Source organism: Dermacentor variabilis, chromosome 5, assembly GCF_050947875.1.
Source record: "Dermacentor variabilis isolate Ectoservices chromosome 5, ASM5094787v1, whole genome shotgun sequence".
Lineage (NCBI taxonomy): Eukaryota > Metazoa > Arthropoda > Arachnida > Ixodida > Ixodidae > Dermacentor > Dermacentor variabilis.
The window spans coordinates 80597212-80613620 of NC_134572.1; the positions used below are offsets into that span (position 1 = coordinate 80597212).

General features: G+C 45.7%; 1 protein-coding gene across 2 annotated transcripts in view; it reads left to right on the forward strand.

Annotated features, from left to right (window-relative positions):
• The first annotated feature begins 10191 nt into the window (after positions 1-10191).
• LOC142582870 (transmembrane protein 145-like) overlaps positions 10192-16409 on the forward strand; it is a 26604-nt gene continuing 20386 nt past the window's right edge. For both annotated transcript variants that reach the window (XR_012828508.1, XM_075692959.1), the window contains exons 1-3: positions 10192-10363; positions 11860-11934; positions 12320-12394. Coding sequence is in view for 1 of the 2 variants with exons in the window: in XM_075692959.1 (XP_075549074.1) it covers positions 10262-10363; positions 11860-11934; positions 12320-12394 (252 nt within the window). In the remaining variant the exon portion in view is untranslated. The remainder of the gene's footprint in view (positions 10364-11859; positions 11935-12319; positions 12395-16409) is intronic.

Genomic DNA, 16409 nt, shown 5'->3' on the forward strand with positions numbered 1-16409 from the left:
AGCGTCTGCACCGCGCATCGAATGGTCAATCGCTCCTTGATCGTCTCATTAACCGCCCGTTATCTCGAATGGGAAAAATGGCGGCTTTATTTATGAATATCACTACCATTTCTGAACATGCTGCTTCAGATACGTCTCCGCCTCCAAAAGGTATCACGAAACACGTACTTCCCATTTACCTCACAATCCCTGACATGCACAAAAAGTCTGATATGGCTGTTTCGGCAATATTCCAATTGGCTCAGTCTCACATGTTCGAAAAGTTTCCAGATTATCTTCAAGTTTTCACAGATGCATCTGTACACAACGACGGTCAAGGCGCCTCTGCAGCTTTTTTCTGCCCTTCAACTAAAGTACGACGTATATTTCAAATACCTCATCCAGCTTCGTCAACAACTGCAGAACTAGCAGCGATTAATGTTGCATTGAAATACGTGCAAGAGGAGTTAACTACATCGAAAGTTGTCATCTTTACGGACTCCCGTGCTGCCCTTAGCAGGTTACAACGCGGTGAGCTTGATTGCCCACTTGTGCGCAGCATTACTGACTCTGCGAGCAAAATTACATCACGTGAGGTATCTGTCGTCGCTCAATGGATACCTTCACACGTAGGAATCGCCGGAAATGAAGAAGCTGATCGGCTCGCTTCAAGTTGCGCTCATAACAACTGTGACTGCCCAGAAATTCTGTGCAAGCTTGATGACGCTCGTCTCCTGATACGTCGCCACCTACTAAAGCAGCATCCAGATCAGCGTGTCGCAAATGGAACGTTCCCGCCCTGTGTTCGTGGTCGAGGCTTGCCTCGTCGCGCTAGAGCACAACTGCTCAAGCTGAGGGTTGGTTGCGTGAACGTGCACGAACGTTTATACAGACAAGGGCGTGTGGCAAGTCCATTCTGTGCGTCTTGTGGCTGCTACGAGACACTTCAGCACCTTATATTTGAGTGTCCCGCTTTCAGTGCGCAGCGCATGTCGCTAGTGAGAAACTATCACCTCCTTGGCCTGCGGTGTGCGACACTCGAGGAATGCTTATACCCCAGTGGTTGTGCATCTAAACGTGATCAGGCCCATCGCGCCCTACTAACCTTTCTAGAGCTAACTAACTTAAGTTCACGTTTGTAGCGTGAACGTTAAACATTCTGTAGTAGCGTGACCTTCAGTGACCGGCCCTACTGTGTGTGATCTGTACTGTGTCCTAACGCTTCTTCCTTCGAAGATGGGAAGTGGCGGGTTCAAACACCTTGTAGTGTATATTGTGAACCGACTACCAGTGAAAAGGTGATTGCGTGCAGAGTCGAAACTCGGCGGAACAACGTGCTAGTGTACTGTGTTCTACTTTAGTCTTTAGATTTGTCCTGTTGCTCTTCCTTTCCTCTTTCCTCCCTTCTTTCCTATCTTCCATTTCTGTGTTGCTGTCACCTCCCTTCAGAAGAGTAGGCAGGCGTTGTGCCCCTTCCGGTGGCAGTTGCCAGCCTGCTCCTCGCCTTCCCTTTCCTGTTAACTGTATATATGTGTATATGTGTTCAAAACAAATAATAATAATAACCGCAATAAACTCGTTGTTCGCTCAACTGCTGGCCTGGCTACATGGTGGCAGCGGAACCCAGCCGATATGTCCATGGCGTCCGCGCTACTACCGCCCCCGAAGCCTATGGATGCATCGCACGACCCTTAGATTGCCTGGAAAACTTGGAAAAGTGAGTTTCTGCTGTTTTACACTGCTACGCAATTGAACAAGCAGCCAAAAGACGTTCAAGCAGCCACTTTGCTAGTTACCATAGGCGAAGAGGCTAGGAAGTCGTACAGTACCTTCAAGTTCGAGGAAGCGGAAGACAGAAATGACGTTGAAGTTCTGATTAAGAAATTTGAGGAGCTGTACAAGCCTGCAACGAACTTAACATTCCAAGAATTTCGTTTTGGTTCAAGGAACCAAAAAGAAGGCGAGACGTTTAACGAGTGGCTAACAGAACTGCGTGTGTTAGCGAAGAACTGTGAATTTGGGGACCTTGAAGACGGCATGTTGCGTAGCAGAATCATTTTGGGCACTCAGGATAAGAGCCTACCGCAAAGACTGATTGCAGAAAACCCAACGTACCAAAAGACAGTCGACATTTGCCGCGCGCAAGAACAAGGCAAAGAGCAATTTCGTGAGATAAGTGAAGCTACGGGCGCCAGCGAAGGCACCATAGTAAACGTGGTAGCAACAAGAAAAAACGTTTGCTACAAATGCGGGGGTCAAATGCACCGCAGTGACACGTGCTCTGAAAAAGGAAAAACATGCCGGAAGTGCGGAAGGCTGAACCATTTTGCCCGAGCATGCAAGTCGTCCAACTTTCCGCGCGATGCCAACCAACAAATGGGAGGGTTACGACGAATTTGTTCTTTTTTTTTTTGCAAACGTTGACGATCGGTGCGATAACCACCGATCACTGGAGCGCAACGGTCTACATGGAGGGCCATCCCATCATGTGCAAGCTAGACACAGGCGCCAATTGTTGTGTCATTTCAAGAAGCGACGTTGCAAAGCTGCCAAAAAAGCCTCGACAAGCCTGCAATGTCAAGCTCGCAGCATTTTTTGGCCACACAACAGCCGCGCATGCAAATGTCCAATTGATACTTTTAGCAAATGACAGAACCAAGGAACAAATGTTTTTTATTGTCGAACAAGACGTCCCTGCCACTTTGAGTGGAGCAGCAGCTGAAAGTCTCGGCTTCATATATCGTATGCAAAACATACAGCATGAACTGTCCCCGCGAGCGCAGCCTTTTGCAGACGTCTTCGAGAGACTCAGGCAACTAAAAGATTTCGAGTACGACATGAAGCTCAAGCCAGACTCGGTGGGCGTCGTCGTTCCAGCAAGGAGAGTTCCTGTTGCTCTTCAGGACAGAGTCACGGCTGAGCTACAGCGCATGGAAGCACAAGGCGTCATAACAAAGGTAACCGAGCCTACGGAGTGGTCTAGCCATATGGTTACAGTTGTTAAGAAGGACAAGGTTAGAATTTGCCTGGACCCTACGGCGCTTAATAAAGTGCTGCTGCGCGAACATTACCCAATGCCAACCATAGAAGACGCAGCCTCGCAACTGTCCGGTGCTAAGTACTTCTCAACACTCGACGCAGCGTCAGGATTTTCGCAAATTAAACTCTCTGAATCAAGCTCTAAAATATGTACGATGAGTACACCGTATGGGCGATATCGGTTTCTTCGAATGCCCTTCGGCATTGCGTAAGCTCCGGAAATCTTCCAAGCAGTTATGCATCGCTTGCTGGAAGGCTTACCGTGCGTAGCCATGGTAATGGATGACATACTACTTTGGGGCCGCACGAAGGAGGAGCATGACCACCACCTATCGCTTTTGTTGGCACGCTGTCTCGAAAACAAGCTAAACCTCAAGAAATGCACCTTTTTGCAGCCCGACGTCCGCTACCTAGGGCACATCCTTAGCACAGAAGGCCTCCGCCTGGACCCTGGTCGAGTGAACGACATACTGGAAATGAAAGAGCCAAAAAACAGTAAGCAACTCGAAGTCTTGCTAGGCATGGTGAGTTATGTGCAACGTTTTATTCCCAACATGTCCGTCGTGACTGCACCACTGGGAACATTGCTGCGCAAGGACATAGCCTGGGTTTGGACCGAGGCTCAGCAACGAAGTTATGAAATGTTGCGTGAGAGCTTAGTTAACGCACCAATCCTTTCCTTTTTCGATGCAACTAAGCCGGTCACCCTTTCGGTCGACGCGAGCCAAATGGGAGTTGGTGCAGTGCTTATTCAAGACGGCCGCCCCGTCGCTTTCTCGTCACGTTCACTAACAGAGCCGCAGCAACGCTACGCACACATTGAGAAAGAAACATTGGCAATTGTGCATGGCTGCATCAAGTTTCACGATTACATCTTCGGCCAGGAAAGCGTAACTGTCGAAACTGATCACCGCCCCTTGGTGCCAATGTTTAGCAAACCACTATATCAGTGTCCACTTCGCCTGCAGCGCATGCGTTTGACTTTGCAGCAATATCCTATTAAGCTGACCTACAAGCCAGGGAAAAAGCTGTTTTTGGCTGACGCCCTATCTAGATTCCCTAGCAAGCAACTCTTGCAAGAAGAAACTGAGCAATTTCAAGTAAATGTGCTTGATTACATTTCAGCTTCGCAACAGCGCCTGAGGGATCTTCTTGCGGCCACCAATGAAGATCTTGCTCTTGTCAAGCTTCGAGATTACGCCGAAACAAGCTGGCCAGAAAGAAGCGAGGTACCCGAAAATGTGCGTGCGTACTGGTCCTACAAAGAGCTGCACGCGCAAGACCGCCTTGTTTTTCGCAGCAACAAGGTAGTCGTACCATCGTCACAGAAGCGAGAAATTATGCTGCTGCTTCACGCTGCGCACCCGGGAGTGGAAAAGATGAAGGCACGGGCAAGAGACGTCATGTACTGGCCAAATATGTCGCATGAGATGGAGCAGTGTTGCAAAAATTGCGCTGTCTGCCAAAAATACCAGCCGCGAAACGCGAGAATGCCTTTCTTCTGCCACGACATCCCAAAGCTGCCCTGGGAATTCGTTGGCATGGACCTGTTCTTCCATGAGGGCCGTGAATTTGCTGTAATTGTGGGCTTTTACTGTTTCTTTTTTCAGCACGAACTCCGTCAGAGCACTGCTAGCGCTCTGACGTCTTGGTGCGCAGAGCTGTTCTCCACACATGACCTACCGCTTAAGCTCTGCAGTGATAACGGACCACCGTTCACCACCCGGCTTTTTAAAGATTTCCTGCAGAAGCTAGGCGTTGCCCATTTTACGTCAAGTGCGTATCATCCCCGATCTAATGGTATGACGGAAAGAGCAGTACAAAAGGCCAAAAAGCTTCTAAAGAAATGTTCACATAACCGAGTTGACTTTCATATGGCGTTGCTCGAATGGCGCAACACCCCCAGAGATGGCATTCTAAAGTCACCTGTGCAGAGACTCATGAGAGGGCAAACCAGGACACTGTTTCCTGCGCCCACCAGACACCTAGTACCAGAGGCAGTATCAAGCAAAGCCGTTCACAGCCGGCTCCAGGAGATCCGTCAACGCGAGAAGGTCTATTATAACCGCGGAGCGAGGCGCCTGCCACCCCTCTCTCCAGGTCAGCCAGTCACTACATACGACACCCTGTAGCGAACCTGGTCGCCTGCTATTCTTTTGAAGCCAGCCAACACGCCCAGTTCAGCGATCCGTAGAACGGAAGATGGTCGAGAAATCAGACGCACAAGAGAACACCTGCGGGACTTTCCGATCCATCGCGAAGATAGTCCAGCAAAGGCTCCCTGAGAAGGTTCCAAAGATGACCACTCGTCCCAATAGCTACGCAGAAGCACGAGGACTCGCCACAAGCCCTGTCGGTACCCGCAACCTGAAAGGGATAATTAGTCTCCCATTAAAGGGGAGACGTAGCACGGCTGAATCTGCAGTGGTCACGGCGCACCAGTAATCCCGTGATCTGTTACGTCACGTTGGCTGCTGCATATATGTAACTTGCGCAACCGCAATAAACTTGTTCGCCCAACTGCTGGTCTGGCTACAGGCCCGTGTCACTGGGGTGCAGCTAACACAAGATTTGTATCTTCGCAGTGCGTAATCTGCGCTCTACCAGTGCCACTGCCACCGAAACAATGATGAGCTCTTAACAAAAGGCTAGGCATTGTGTGCGTGTGCGTGTGCGTGTGTGTCGTATCTTTATGCACTAACACGAAGCTTCGCTACCCGCCGTGGTTGCTCAGTGGCTATGGTGTTCGGCAGCTGAGCACGAGGTCGCGGGTTCAAATCCCGGTCACGGCGGCCGCATTTCGATGGAGGCGAAATGTGAAAACACCCACTGTACTTAGATTTAATTGCACGTTAAAGAACCGCAGGTGGTCTAAATTTCCGGAGCTCTCCACTACAACGTGCCTCATAATCAGAAAGTGGTTTTGGCGCGTAAAACCCCATAATTATAAAGAAACAAAGTTTCGCTGTATGTGGATTGCATTTCGTTAGACCTGCAGCCTTTTTACTGGTAGAATACGCTGAATATACACTTTTTCTTCATGACCTATAAGCTGCTGTTCAAATCTTGGGAGTAAACTGCATGCTATTCAACTTCGTTTTTCAAAGTTTCCCACTCGTTGTCCAGATCCCCGAGACTAGTTGGCCTAGACAATAGAATTGTTTCATAGCTTTGATAGGCTAACAAGAAAACATCAACTCTTGTTCCTTTGCCATACTCTTCACCATTATAAAAGTATTTCGTATTTACTTTTTTAACCTGACCTTAGGCTTTGCCAGTTCAGGTTTTTAATTAACTTTTATAAGCCATTGTGAATGTTTCTCAGCAGAATTAGCGTTGCTGAAATAGTACCCCTTGATCTTCGCAACTCAGCTATCTTACTTTAACATTTTGAATATTTCCTCCAGGCATGCACTGAAAAATACTGAATAGGTTGTGGGTCCTTGACTGACGCCTTTCTTAATCAGTATATTTTTTTTCGCATTTCCTGCTGTGGGCACTGAGTACTATGTGACCCAAAAATTATGAAACTGCATAGATAATAACGTAGCATTTTAAAAGAAATGAAGCGGATGTTAAATTACCTAAATGAGCTAGTTGTATTGCAATATATATTATGTTAGGTAATAAATGTGTAAAAGAGTGTAGTAGTTAATGCACGTTTAAATTTCGCCCTCGTTTTTAAGGGAACAAGGCGACGCTGAAACTACTAACCTGACCGAGGAACCGAATCTACGAGGATTTTTGTGCACAACCACCTGAAACAATAAACAATAACTCAACTTCAGGGGTTGCCTTTATTCGCTGGTGCTGCATTACGTTGCTGCGCAGTACATCCGTCTGTGTAACCATGAAATTTCGCTGATGGCACTTGAAAATGACTTTTCATATCTACATATACAGTCAACAGGCAATGAAGCCCAGGAAACCATGAGGCTAATTAGCTGTAGTTAAACTTGAAAGGAAGAAAACAATGAGGAGAAGAGAAAATGAAAGTGGACGAGAAGATAACTTTTCGCCTGTGGGACACGAACCCACAATCTCCGCATTACGCATGAGCTGCACTGGCAATTGGGCTACGGCGACGGCCATTAATCTGTACACTACCTCGGCTATTTACATGTTCTAGACCTAGCCGTGGGAGAGTCAGTCAGCGCCACTCAGTGTAATGGCGCGCGGATGTGGAATATCCTTTTTTTTGACCGATGGCCTCACGTAGCAAGGGAACTTAGAAGAGCCGGCACGTAGCCACAAAACCGTCGTACGCTGCCTAATGACATTAAGGCTGCCAGATTCCAGACCCTCGCTATATATGAATGACAATGATACAGCTAATTAACCCTATTATTTCCTTACCTTCAATGCCTGTTGGCTTTATGAGGCCATGATTAATAAAAATAGAGCCCTCTGTTTCTCTTCTCCTCGTTTCTTCGTGTTTAGCAGGATGAAAAAAAAAGTCATTACAAGTGGAAGCGCTCAAAGAGCATTTAAAATGGCCGAGATGAAGCTAACAGACAACACCGCAGAATTTGCTGTTGTTGGGCACAGTGCTATCGCACCGCGCCCAACAACAGCAGATTCTGTTATCTAGGCTTTCCCTGACAGTAAGTTCAGCCGCTTAATTAACGACGTTATGTCACGTTCGCACTTGCTGGCTAGACGAGGAGGCCGGCTGCGTTCTTGCAGCTGTGCGCACAGCAAGTGTACTGCTGCGCGCCATCGCCAGGCGGGTGCGTACCGTCATTCACTCCGTGACGACGGGCCGCCAAGGAAGGTGTCGCCAAGGAACACCGCCCCGACCTGGGCCAGCTGCAAGTGTGCTTTTCGCGCCATCCTAGAAGCTTTTGCTGATGAGCAGAGCCGGAGAAGATTCTGCCGGTGGTTGGAAAGCATTTGAAGTATGAATTATTAAAGTGTGGCAGTGGCTATTGCAGTTGCTAAGCTAATGTTCGATGTGATCCACAGTTTCCGTGTCAAATTACTATAGAAAACACTGGCACTGTAATCGATCAACTACTAAGGAAATTATGCGCGTTAAACGCGTTTGTCTAAACTTCAAGCTCGTGGCTTCGACCATTTTTGTGGCTTTATTTATTATGCTTGATCAGTTTTTATTTGCATAAATTATCAAGAAATTACTTTTCTAAACGCATAACGCCATAAGAATCTGCGCACACGCTTAATTGTTACGCAGTGTTTCATTTACTATATTTTGTCGACGTTGATCGATTAGAAAAATCATAATCTTGTCTGTAGCGTAAGGACGGAGTTTCGGCCCCCCAAATTCGTCTTCTAAGCATCTTAAGAATTCTGGCAGCTACCTGAACCACCATGCTTGTAACTCCCGTAGAGATCAGCGCAAGATTTTGCTTTTGGAATTTTCGCTGAAAATTCCATGGCGTCCCCAATGTCCCACATTTCTGTTTTTCTTCCCTTTTTCCTGTCTTTTTTTTTTTACCCAGAACGGTGGCTTACTGGCTGGGTCATTCTGCGGCTGAACAAGTCGTTCGGTGCATGTTCAGTCGCAGCAGCCGCATTTCCACACACGAATTGTGAAATGCTCGTGCATTTAATACACGGAGGCCGCTAGGTCTCTATTGTGATTGCTAATTTAATTACACTTCCGTAACTTATTGGGCCTTTACAGGCTTACTGAGTATGTCAGTAATTACGTTAGTATTCAGTAAGCTTCTACATTGCTTCAAACGCATACCATTTCTGAACTACGCCTTTTTCAGTTGTTAGTATGTTCACGTTGGTGTGGAAAATTTTAATCTATGTGCACATTAACCGTGGCAATACTTTACAGTATTTTGACAACAGAGGTTGCCACAAGACACATTGTATTTTTTTTAATGTGAGTACCCTAAGCACCCGTCAGGACATTACGTCGGAGGGGACGAAACAGGTCAAGCTCAAGTGTAATGTGCACAATGCAAATAATATAGGAAGATATTAGGAACAATCAAAAAATAAAAATTGATCTAAACGTTGAATAGAAACAAACAAAACAGAAGAAATAGAAAAGAAATAAAGAAAACAGAAACGGAGTGTATACAATATTTGGTAGCGTGAAAAACGCTCAAGAACTTAACACGCGATGGAGACGACCAGTACTAATCAGAACACGAGTTTAAAGATGCAATCGAATGAAGATTTAGGTAAACAACCTACAGATGAAATGATATCAGATGAAACGGAATGAATGTTATACTAATACCAATATTATTTTATATATTTTATTATGAATATAGTATATTATATCATAAATAAATGTCTGCAGACGTTCTTCGAACAGAAGCTGTATACATGTAAACTGTTCGTGAAAAATACTGCCCATAATTAATCGCCTATAGAGCCTTTTAACTACAAAGCAATACATTAGTTTTATGATTGTGAACTCAATTAACCAGTAGGGGCCTTTTACATAACTCACTATTTACCTTCGCAACTTACTTGCATATTAGAAACTTGATTTTAGAAAATACTATCAAAGTAATGCGCAGCAGGAAACAATTCATGGTTTGAGCAACGCGGTGACCGGCTTCGAATAACGAATGAAAATTTCAAGGAATTCTTACAAAGCTTAACACCCGCCGTTGTTGCTCAGTGGCTATGTTGTTGGGCTCGTGAGCACGAGGTCGCAGGCTCGAATCCCGGCCACGGCGGCCGCATTTCGATGGGGGCGTAATGCCAAAACATCCGTGTAGTTAGATTTTGGTGCACGTTAAAAAAACCCCCGGGTGGTCCAAATTTCCGGACTCTTCCCACTACTGCGTGCCTCATAATCAGACCGTAGTTTTGGTACTTAAAACCCCTCAATTAAAAAACACAAAACAAAACTTAACATCAAGTATATGTGACGTGTTCATGCTGCAGGACTGCGCGACGGAAATAACCTAATGTAGTAACAATTTCAAAATGTGTGCATCGATTATATCTACAATTCAGCCGCTACAACCCGAGAGGCCCAAAAGAGGGTGAAAACTTTGCTAAGTGATGCGTGAGACGTCGAATTATTAGCTTGTCGCGAGAACGAACGTCGGCACGCCAAGAGCGTAGCTTCAATGCCCACTAAAGCGTTCTCAAGCTGTGGACGGGCGTTCGATCACCGGCGTCCCCATGACGACCGCGCTCAACGCCAAACAAGTCGCGCACTTGTGTCAGTGCGCTTCGTGAGCGAAAGCCGAGCCAGTCCCACTGGCTGGCTTAATGTGAGCCTCGCTTCGCGACACCGCTTGAAATGATCATCGGTGCTATTGTGCCAAAGGTAATCGCCCCGCTTCTGTTTCTTGCAACGACGAGCCACAGCAAAATTGTCCGAGGGGTACTCAAGACTTCGGAGGTGAGTGAAGGGTCACTCTCATTTGGACTGCTCATAGCCCTAGCAGCAATGAGCTGGGTCGAGTTTTCTCGAACTACACTGATGGAAATAACAGTACGTGAGGCAAAAGCTGAATTCTGCTGCTTTGCTTCCCCACACCCCTGTTTGGATCTGGGGGGCACTACCGAGTAGGCACTAGGTTCATTTTGACGATCTCAGTTTCTTTTGTGAACGAAAACAGTGTACGGTACGAAAGAAGTAGAAAAGATGTAAACAGCAATAAATATAAGTCCTCTAAGGCCACCGCGGTTTCCAATGTGTGGTTGCGGCTGGCGTTTCCCATTATTTCTTTCCTGAAGTGATGTGACACTGTATCCGTGGGGTAAATGTTCCCGTTGGTGAATGTTCGCTCGGTATGACATATACAGCCAGGAAAACTAGACAAAACCATCACCCAACGCTTACAGAATATTCGTTTCACACTGTATGTTTTCGAAATTATTTTTTCCTTTTGCTACCACAGAGTGGAACAGCTTGGACCCTTCTGTTACTAAACTTACTACTATATATTTATTTTTAAAAGTGTTACAAAATTGCATTGACAATGAATATTGTATCTGTTAAAATATTGTTCAACCTGCTTTGAAATCTTACAACTCGTGATAATCGATTTGGCGTGATTCGTTTCTCTTGTACTGTCCGTATTATATACCTATTCTTGTATACTATTATTGTACATACCCTTCCTGCTGTCGTCCTGTATAGTTTTGGCATTATGTGAAATAAATAAGCTGACAAAGTATTCATCTTTACATATATTTTTGCTTCCGATACACTAGCTCTTAGATCATGATAAAAAACGATGCACAACGAATCAGCGTCAAAATAGGAATAGGTAAGCCACTACTTGTCAGAGCTATTGCTGTGGACATTTACAACTTTTCTTTCTCTTATGCACGGCTCTACTACTGGCTTTCACCACAACGTGACTGTTCCATGTCGAATAAGTTTTGATCCCGCTGTTTCGAAACCCTGAGTTTACAGATCTGTACAAATCAGTTCAATTTCAGGAAGTTGCAGGAATATGACGATAGTATTTATAACATGTATGTTTTTTTAATGCTTATCCATGAGACGTATAAGTTAGGTTCTTTACACCATGTAGAAAAGCGGTCTTCACTATCTGATCTATTAAATGGGTTTATAGACTGCTGTCCTATATTAATAATATAACGGCACGCTGACCTAGAAGGCTGTACAGGTCCTACTATGTCTTTCGCACAACAAGACTTGCTACATGCAAGCTTCTATGACGCCACCTACTTCTGAGTTGAGGATAAGTTACCGAAATCATTTGTGAGCTTCAGTCTGGAAGTAGGAATAGAAACAAGCTTGTGTTTCTCATTTTGTCTTTCATTGATATTCTTTTGTTACTGAAAGCACCTGGAGACAATATACTGTGAGACTATGTAAAGGACTTCACCGGGCTTTAATTATTGTGACTTTTTACTCTGCAGAACTGGGCATTTCTGACGAGATTCTGCTTTTTGTCACTACAAGGCCATTTCATTTACGAATTCCAGTACCCAGTGGTAAGTAAGGTCATAAGTTCTTGCTGCATTTCTGTGTAATTTGAAAGCGACAGTATTTTTCCACCGACCTCGAATACCTAATTTACAAAGTGGAGACAAAGAATGTCGTGTTATTTGATATATAAAAAATCATGGAACGCAAATCAGGTGCAATATGCGGAACTGCGCAAGCAATCGTTTCTCCCCCAAACAACCTCTAGTACAAATTGGCTCAATAAACTAGCCTGAAAAATGCAGCTCTAAGTTACAAAATATGTTTCCAGGGTCGCTTAACTACTATCACAACCTTCCAGGGGCACCCAAAACTTGATCGCTCTTGAAGAATGAGCTTTATAAGAAGTTATGGCCACCATCATAACACAAAACGTCCTTTTTCTGTTCACAGGAATACGGCCCGCAGAACCTGCTCTTGTACTATGACGAGAAGGACCAGTGGCCGGCAGTTTATAAAAAACCAAAGGTAAGAGCAATTCACGGCTGTTATTAGACAATTTCAATTTCGCGTGGTATGTGAAGAGCTACATGATACGTTACCGCGAGACTGCCTGCACGCATACACGTCCTATACCGAAGACTACCACAGCAGAAACACCGGTTACCGTGATTGCGCAATGACACGAGTTAAATTTCTTCTGCCAGGATTTCCAAGCAGCGTTTTCGTCGTCATCTGGCGATTTTGCACTCAGGGCGGCCAGCTTAGGACTACACAGGTTTATCAAAAGAAGTGGGATACATTTACTAGCGGCGGCCAATAATCGGCTCGGTCGCTTCCTCCCAATCTCTGAACACTCATATAAGTACCCTTGTGAATTGAGGCCGCGCCCGTATTTTACCACTGCTCGCTCAAATTATACCATCCAGTACTTATACATGATATGTCTTTTAAAAGTAGGCGGGACCATCAATAATCTACACTTTGACCGCCCACATTTTAGTCCGGTTTCTTCAAACACACAGCCCAACACTTATAGGAACGCCACCATGGCTGTCTTGCACACACGTTCACACACGCCAGTGCAGTTAGCCCGGCGTAATGGCATGTTTCGTGGACACATAAATTGCCAATGTAACACTAACCCCGGACACGCTTCAGAATCTTACTCGCGCGCGACGTTGCTGCCATACGTATGCATGCTCGGCGGCATAAACTGTGCATGTATATCCCGCACCGCAATTGGAATAACCCCACCCTCGGCAATGCCTGTGTTTACGTTCGCCCACGAGAACTTTCCTAACGCCTCTGAGCGACATGCGGGCGGTAAGGTGGCTGCTTCGCCTCGCGTTGCATACGCTTGTCCATAATATATCCATATAACTTGGACGCCGCAGTGTAAGTGCGCCCTACCCAGCGGTCCCTGTCTCGAAGAGCAGCATAATTAGACGAAAGCCAATGAAGTGCTGTCGGCTGCGAAAAAGTAAGCAACCTGCACGAGTGTCATGCATGCGGCCCCTAGATATTAAATCAGCTGCGTTCAGTGCATACAAAGATTATTATGTCAGTGAACTTTGTTTACATGAGAGCGTCTGTACCGCCTGTTTCGATGCCATTTCGCTCACGTTACTTGATATCCGTCATAGCTGCAAGAAATAACGGAGCAAATCAAACCATTACTTTATAGCGTTTCACGCTAAGGACAAAGTATTAGCAATGTTTTAATACTGAAATAATCAGTCTGCTTCGACGCTCTTAGGCCTAAAAGAAGACGCCAGCGAGCCATGGTAGTGTTTGACGTTTCCCTGCTAGATGGCGCCACAGCACAAGAGAGAGAGAGAGAGGAGCGTTCAGGAAAGGCAGGGATGTTAACCAGTCAATAGTCTGGTTGGCTACCCTACACTGGGGGATGGGAGAAGGGAAAGAGAAAGAAGGGAGAGAGAAGGTGTAGGTACGTGTACGGACAGCACTTCAGTTAGAGTCGCTCGAGCAAACCAGAAGTTCTGAGAAAACACAAAAGTGCCTTCACTGCCTTCTGAGCCGATGATCGGTCGGGACGGTGCTCTAATATGGTCTGTTCACTCAGAGGACGATTATCGAGTGTCCTCAATGTGTTGGACAAAGACTGTCTTTGTGCTTGAAATTGAGGACAATGGCACAATAAGTGGTCAATGTTCTCCTCGCATCCGCAAACATCACATGCAGGAGTATTAGTCATTCCAATTAGTGCTGAGTAGGCATTCGTGAAGGCAACTCCAAGCCATAACCGGCACAGAAGAGACGCTTCACGTCGGTGTAGACCACAGCACAAAGATGGTAGGAGGAGCCCTAGGGTACGTTGTACGGATTGCCAGCGTCTCCACCCGTTGAAAAGACCGCGGTTTGAGTCGATAGGCAAGACAAAGATGGTATATTTTGTCTGTAGGATATGTGTGCCAGTGTCGCGACTTGACCGTCTTGAGCAGGGGAAGTATAAGCTAACAAAGCGGGTCGCGAAGCTAGAAAAGAAACTCAAGAGCGTGCAGAAGGGAGATAGGTTTGGTAGAAGATAAGCTAGCCAACATAGAAATTAAGTTGAAGGCCGCTATTCCGCAAAGCAACGGTGGACCCTTCGCTGCGAACACCGCCGACTGAGCTGGCTCTCAAGCAGAAACAGCCCAGAAATCGAAACCGCCACGCGAACAAGCAGCGGCAGACACGTCAGTGACAGTCACGCAGGGGCCGACACCGGTGTGGCAGCAGCGGAAGTCGAGAAAAAAAACGAAGAGTGATGTTACGACAGAACGGGAGGCAATTGCTACGTAAGGTACAGCATCCGGCAGCAAGGAGAAGTGACGTCAAGTTTGTTTGTTTGTTTCTTATGGGGGGGGGGGGGGATTTCAACTAGCGTAATGTATCACCATGCAGTGATAAGAGAGAGAATTGGTGTAGTCGAGTGAGTCCAGATTAGTGCGCTTCCGGGAAAACCAGTTGGGAAAGTGATAGCAAATACTAGGCAACACTTGGGCGACACAACAAAGGAACGCAGCTAATGGTGATAATAGAAGGAGTAATTAATGTACTGCAGGCACGGAAGGTAGGGATCCCGAAGCAAATATCTAAAGTGCTTAGCGAACTTAGGCACATTTCCAGGGAAATGCAAATCGATGTGCGCATGGTGGCAGAAGTTGAAAACAGGAGTGTGAAAATGAAAGGGCCGGGTTCGCAGTAAACAGTGTGATTTGGAAGCTAGATATGGCAATAAATTTAGAATCATAGACATATCAACCGGGAAAGGCACAAAGCAGGGCGTGACGGAGCTTTTGTATATGACGAAATACGTATGTTTAGAGAATCGCGGGAAAAAGACCACGGAATAGATTGATATGAGCGGCAGGCATACAGTGTACATATAAAGGTTTTTAAGAAAGAAAGAAAGTATTAAGGAGATATGGACAGCACGCTAAACTGATAAGCCTCTATACATTCCCTTAATAGCTGAAGCAGGCTAGGTGACTATGAGTCCCCGCTCCGGTTCGAAAGGGCTCCTAATAAATCAGCATCATCACCATCATAACCACCGATAGTGTCTCAACTTACACATATTCAAGATATTTGGCAGATTTGAAACAAGGTAAACAAAATTAAAATTAATTTATGGGGCTTTACGTGCCAAAGCCACTTTCTGATTATGAGGCACGCCGTAGTGGAGGACTAGTGAAGTACCACGGGTGTTTTCGCATTTCGCCCCCATCGAAATGCGGCCGCCGTGGCCGAGATTCGATCCCGCGATCTCGTGCTTAGCAGCCCAACACCATAGCCACTAAGCAACCACGGCGGGTGAAACAAGGTATAAGTCGTTTTAAATTGAAACAGATAATAAATGAGCCACACCCGTACCAGGTTCAAAATTGAGCCAAGTTTCGTTGTAGTTTAGTAGACAACGGGTGATAATATAGCGGAAAACATTTTCTAGTTATGGGCAGTCACTAAAAGTGTTTCAACTAGCTTTCAATACTACGCGAATGGAAACGTGAATGAAGAAGTGGTCTACTAAGATAAAAGGAATACCTAAAAGCGGTGAATGATATTTGTTTCTGGGGAACTATACAGACAAGCCCGCGCAGGCATGTTTTGTACTCACGACTATGATACTTCTCGTGTCTTCGAGATTAAGGTGGGCTGCACTGCTACAATGAAAATCAAGCACACCATTTTCTATGCTATGTGTCATCATACAGTTTTCGTTATTACGGGGCTGCACATAAAGCTAAGCGATTGTTGTACTTCGTAATTGTGACTGTGTGTCACTTCATGGTGCTCTCGAACAAGGAAGAATTCAATTGCGAAAATTTTTGCCTGCGAAACCCCCTTATGGGTTTCGAAACCCCCTTATCCTTGGAATCCTCGGGCTATATTCGGCTGGATGATTATGTTTTTTTTCTTTCATGAACCTCCCTCCACCTAGCAGGATTTCACAGAACTCATTTGCCATGATGCTTTTGCGTTTCTTGGTCGCTTATATTGTCGTTCTGGTTTTCTATGACTCGTTAATAACAAGCTA